General features: G+C 66.1%; 1 protein-coding gene across 8 annotated transcripts in view; it reads left to right on the top strand.

Moving 5' to 3' along the window:
* Positions 1-5339, top strand: part of PTP4A3 (protein tyrosine phosphatase 4A3) — a 19589-nt gene extending 14250 nt beyond the window's left edge. For 7 of the 8 annotated variants that reach the window (XM_046642668.1, XM_046642666.1, XM_046642665.1 and 4 more), the window contains exons 4-6: positions 1693-1823; positions 2492-2566; positions 3049-4581. In XM_046642668.1, coding sequence (XP_046498624.1) covers positions 1693-1823; positions 2492-2566; positions 3049-3586 — 744 coding nt within the window. In that variant the 3' untranslated portion in view covers positions 3587-4581. The other variant, XM_046642671.1, reaches the window with a different exon arrangement.
* Positions 5340-5659: the final 320 nt, after the last annotated feature.

Here is a 5659-nt window from a genome sequence, read left to right as displayed (position 1 = left end):
CCTCCAGGTGTGCCCCTCTCCAGGTGCAGTTCCCCCTCCAGGTGCAGAACCCCTCCAGGTGTGCCCCTCTCCAGGTGCAGCTCTCCTCCAGGTGCGCCCCCGTCCAGGTGTGCTCCCTTTCACGGGCTGGGTCTGATAGTCCTGCCTGGTGGAGAACGCAGCCCCACTATGCAGACAGCCCGAGGCTCAGAGGCCACCCACAGCCCCCAGGTGACTGTGGGCACCGCGAGCCCCCAGTGGCTCCTGCTGGCTCCTCTGCATCCGGGCCTGTCTTAGGGCCTCATCTCGCTGCCTGTGTTTGGGGCCCTGTTGCTGGGCAGCAGGTGCCGCGGGAGGGTGGGTGGGCACACCTGGCTGGTCCCCGGGGCGGCTATCTGTGAAGGCTGTGGGGAGGGACCCTTGGGGCTGTTTCCTTGGTCCCCTGGCCCTGGGGAAACGTGTCCAGGCGGAGGGCAGGCGGCTGTGCTGCCACATTCCTGTGGGACAGGCTGTGGGTTCCCGGTGCCTCCCCAGCGCAGGGCTGCCCGCCTCGGGCTGGGGGCATGGAGCAGGGGGGCGCGGTCCTGTGTCCAGCAGGCCCCACCTGGCTCTGCTCGGGCCTTGGGCTCCTCAGCCCTTAGTTATCACTTTTCATTCAAGGACCCATTTATGACCCATGTTACTGTGTGTAGTCACCTCTGATCGTCAGTTTGGAGTGGTGGACGCAGCCGGAGCTGGGGTGGGATAGGCCTGGCCTGAAGCCGCCTCCGCCCCTGCCTGGCTGTGTGGCCCCTGGTGCCTCACCTGTAAGGCGTGGGTGCCTGTGGCCACGAGGTGAACCCGTGGGAAGCGCCTGTCCGTGCGGGGTGCAGTGCCCTTTCCTGCCCGCCCGCCGCAGCACAAAGGAGGCTGTTAGACTTACGGGGGCCATGCAGATGGCTGCCCCCGGGCATTGCCGCTTCTGGAGGCTGGGGGCAGGATTAGCTGGGCCCAGGGATGTCTCCCTGTCAGCCTGGGGAGTGGGGCCCACGTAGGTTCACCCCTGGTGCCTACAGCACTCGTTCTGGGACCGTGCCCGCTCTGGGTCTGCTGCCCCAGGCCTCGAGCATCTCTGTCCTCACTGCCTGTGCCCTGAGCCTGGCCCGACCCCCCATGGGGCGCCTCCCCTCGTCTGGGAGCTGGTGGAGGCGGGTGGCACAGCTAAGTCTTCAAAACGAGCGTCTGGAGAGGCCGCAGGTGGAGCTGACCATGAGGCACCCTGGCCCCCGAGTGACGGGCCTCCCCTTCCAACCCTCTCTTCACTTCTTCCTGGTCACCGGGCTGGCCTGCTCTGTGTGGCCGTGCTGTGGGCTGGGGACGTGGAGAGGCACGGGGCAACCACGCTTGTGGACCAGACCCTTTGGGCCTGCTGACCCGGAACCTCTCTGACCCTAGAACCACAGTGCGGGCTGTCAGGAAGGGCGAGTAGGACTCCTGGGGCTCCCGAAAGAAAAGGGCAGAGCATTCCCAGGGGGCTTCCTGGAGGAGGGAACAGCTGCGGTGAGCAGAAGAGGGTGAAGAGCCCGCCCCTCCGAGTGACCTCTGCCGCCCGCTGCCTCCCACCCTCGGGGGCTCCTGAGTGCCCTGACCCTGTGGAGCCCGCAGGCCGGCGGCCTGGGCCCCGCCTCTCCCCCCGACCCTCCATCGGGGTCCTCACGCTGCTCCCCTCTGCAGGACTGGCCGTTCGATGACGGGGCGCCCCCTCCCGGCAAAGTGGTGGAGGACTGGCTGAGCCTGCTGAAGGCCAAATTCTGTGATGACCCCGGCAGCTGCGTGGCTGTGCACTGCGTGGCCGGCCTGGGACGGTGAGCAGGGGGCCGGGCGGGGCTCGCCTGCCCTTGGGATCTTGTGGTCTGACTTGCTGTCCGGTGTGGGTCTGAGCCGGCATCTCACGTGCCCTACTTCCCAGAGGGCGCCCGGACATGGCCTCCACCACCTCGCAGCAAGGAAGTCCTTCCCGAAGTCTGACCCCATTCTCTCCTGCTGTGGTTGCAGCTTTGTCCCTGCACTTGAGCAGGAAGGCACTGCCAGCACCCCCTCCCCAGGCCCAAAGACCCCTGCCCCCACCAAACAGCCTGGCTTTGCCTGAAAGGACCCAGGCAGGGGAACCCCCAGTTGGCAGAGGGAAGACCAGGCAGGTGGGGTTGGTAGAGCATCAAGCTCTTAGCCGGGGCCACACCCAAGCTCGGCTGTGCTGTTCTCCTTCAGTCCTCCCAGCAACACATTTTACACACAAGGAGCCTGAGGCACAGAGAGGTTGCCTGGTCCACCTGAGGTCACACAGCAGAGATGGGAGGGAGCAGGATTTGGACCCAGGAGGTCGGGCTGAGCTGTGAGTCAGTGCCAACCATGAGGGACTGGGGGGCGTCTGAGCCGTCCTCGGCCGTGAGGGTGAGGGCATCTTCCATAGGCGGCCTGTCAGGGGAGGGAGGTGAGGGGGCAGAGCTTGGATGACTCTGCCGTGTGTCCCCAGGGCTCCTGTTCTTGTGGCGCTGGCCCTCATCGAGAGTGGGATGAAGTACGAGGACGCCATCCAGTTCATCCGACAGTGAGTGGCCAGCCGGTGGGGGAGGGCGGTTGGTGAGCGCCTGGGGGTGTGGGTTTAGGGGGCCCTTATCCTGCACTCCCCACCCTGCAGGGGCCTGGCACCTTATCAGTGGGCACTCCTGACCCCTGGCCCTGGGGTGTCCTCTGAGGTGTCCCCCAGTCCCACCAGCCTCATGTTGTGGTACCAACACAGCCTCCAGGCCACGAGGGCCCCGCAGTCAGGCTGCCGGGCTCCAAGTGAGGCCTGTGCCTGTGTGTGTGCCCTGCTGGCGGGTGCTGGGCGGTGTGGTGAGGAGAGGCTGCGGTGAAGGCCCAGCCGGTCCCATCTCGTGGCTCAGCCCGGAGTGCATTGGTCAGCCAGGCCGGGCTATGCTGAGTAACGAGCAGGCCCAGCCCCGTCTCTGACAGTAGGGAGTCGGGCAAATAACAACTCTTCAGGCCCCGTGATCCTGACATGGGGATGTCACTCCTCTCACCTTCCAGAAGAGGAAGGAGCCCCAGAAGCTATCCACTCCAGCCCTTCGGTGACAAACAGAAACCCACAAACCTCTCCCAGCACCTTGTCCACTCTGCCTCCGCACCCCCGGGGATGCTCACACACGGCGTCCTTGAGAGCTGCCCTTGTGACTGCCCCCTGCGGTCCTGGCCGGCCCTTGTGGCCCCAGTCGGCCTCTCCCAGCCGCCCCTCCTCGGCCCCCATGGAGATCTCCAGGCCCACTGCTTCCTTGTGGCCCGCTGCTCCCGGGAGAGGAGGCCCGGCTGGTGCAGGGGTCCTGGGGCGACAGCAGGGACGGCCGGGGCTGACTGCAGAGGCGCTGGTGCTGCGCTGGCCCCAGCCACCCTCCAGCCCCACCCACCGTGTGTGTGTGCGTGCGACATGTACCCGCAGCCACGTGCACGCACTGTGGAGGCTGTGCTCCCCCCTGCGCCTCTGACGGTGGCTCCCAGGGCACAGCCGTCGTGTTCTCCCCAGGGCAGGCTTGTTTACCAGCCAAGCCGCCAGCTTTGCGTGCACTGGTGAGCATCTGTGCCTGCAGGAGCTCTGGCCTCCTCAGGGAGCTCGGCACGTGCACATGTGCACACACAAATACACACACTCGCGCACACTCTTTTCTGTCTGTGAGCTCACTGCAGCTCTGCGAATGGGCACAGATCCCAGGAGCAGCACCAGGGCGAGGGCTGGGCATCCCCATAGCCTCCCCTCACCCCACCCCTCACTGAGCCTGGGCTGGTCCCACTTCCTGTGGCCTGTGCTTCCCTCACCCCGGGGTGCGTGAGTCAGGGCAGGCCGGGCCGTGCTGAGTAACAAGTGGGCCCAGACCCTGGGGACCGAGAACAGCCCAGGCTAGTCTCTCACTTCTGTGGCCTGACGCAGTTAGCAGGGGCTCTGCTCAGGGACCCTGGGATGCCGGCCGTGGGGGCTGCCCCTTCTCCAGCACTGCTGGTCGCTGGGCTGGAGGGACAGGGCGATCGTGGAGCCATACGATGGCTCCAAAGCTTTATCTGGCAGACATGTGTGTCTCTGCCACTCATGTTTCATCGGCCAAAGCGAGGCCATGGCCATGCCTGAGGTCACGGGCAGGTGGGGAGGGATGGCTCCAGAAGTGCTTGGTGAGCAGCCCAGGTGCCCCCCGCACCCCATCCCCTGAGGTCCTCCCCTCCCTCCCAGACAGTAGAGGTGCCAGCTGCCCCCTGTGGCCCTCTGGGAGCCCACGGCCTGGGGGTGGGTGACAGTCGGGTACACATGGGGCCATGGGAGGGTGGGGACCATGGGGGGATGGAAGCCAGGGAGTCAGCCTGGAGGAGGTGATAGCCAGGTGAGTTGAAGGCCAGCCGGGGTGACTGCAGGGGGCCGGGGAAGGGGGATTCTGGCAGCGGGAACAGCCTGGGCAAAGGACGGGCTCTGCTGGCCACAAGGACCCGCCCCAGCCCCGCTGGACTCTGGGCCTCGAGCCCCCTGGGGCAGGTCACGTGGCCGAGCCCGGGTCCCGCCCGATCCGCACCCTGGTCCCTTCTCCCCAGGAAGCGGCGCGGAGCCATCAACAGCAAACAGCTCACCTACCTGGAAAAGTACCGGCCTAAACAGAGACTGCGGTTCAAAGACCCGCACACACACAGGACCAGATGCTGTGTCATGTAGCTCAGGACCTCGCCCGCGGGGGCCCCGCCCCGGCTGCCTGCACCTCGCCTTTCTCCGGACACCTCAGCGCGCCTGCGTCCGACTGGTCCAGCGCGCCCGCACGCCCTTTGCTGTGTCTGTCCGTCTGTCTCTCCCTGCGTCTGTCTGCCTGTGTCAGCGCCTTCTGGACCCCTTTCCCTTTGTCTCCGTGCCCTCCATCTCTTCATGTCTCTCTGTCTCTGTGCCCAAGGCTCTATCATCTCTTTGTCCTCGGCTCTCTCTCTCTCTGTGCTGTGTGTCTCTGTATCTCTGTGTCTGTCTCTGTGCTCTTGGCTCTCTCTGTCTCTGTCTCTGCTGTGTGTGTCTCTATCTCTGTCTCTGTGTCCTGTGTCTCTGTGCTCTCGGCGCTGTCTGTCTCTCTCAGGCTTACTGGGGGCCCCCGGTCCCTGGCCCTCCCGCCAGCGCCCTCCCCACACTGCCCTGGGCAGCTCTCCTCTCTGGCCCGTTTGTTGGGGGACAGGTGTGTTTTTTGACTGCTGGGGGCCCGACCCCTCGTCTGTGGCCCCTCGCCCCGACATGTTCATGGCACCTTAAATTATTGGGTCTGGGCGGTCACATGTTCCGGACACTCGAAGGCAATAAACAGGTCCCTGTGGCTGTGTGTGCTGAGAGCCGGTGCGCGGCCGCGCAGGGTGGGCGGGTGGCCCTGCACGGTGCGTGGGGCCCAGGAGGCCACTGTCCGGGGCTGGACCTGCTGGGGCTCCCCCTGGTGGCCACGCCGGGTCCCTGCGCTCCAGTTCACAGAGTGGCCTGAGCCGGGCCTGCCCTGTGCCGTTTGGGGGACCTGGGGCAGGGAAGGCCAGGCTGGGTCCCCAGGTTCTAGCCCCCTGCAGGGAGGGTGGGTTCACTTGGTACTTCCTTGGGGCCTGTGCCCAGCAGGGTGGCCGCCCTGTCCTGCCTCCACCAGGCGTCCTC

This window comes from Equus quagga, chromosome 16, assembly GCF_021613505.1.
Source record: "Equus quagga isolate Etosha38 chromosome 16, UCLA_HA_Equagga_1.0, whole genome shotgun sequence".
NCBI classification, from domain to species: Eukaryota; Metazoa; Chordata; class Mammalia; order Perissodactyla; family Equidae; genus Equus; species Equus quagga.
This window is presented reverse-complemented; position numbering and strand designations above follow the sequence as displayed.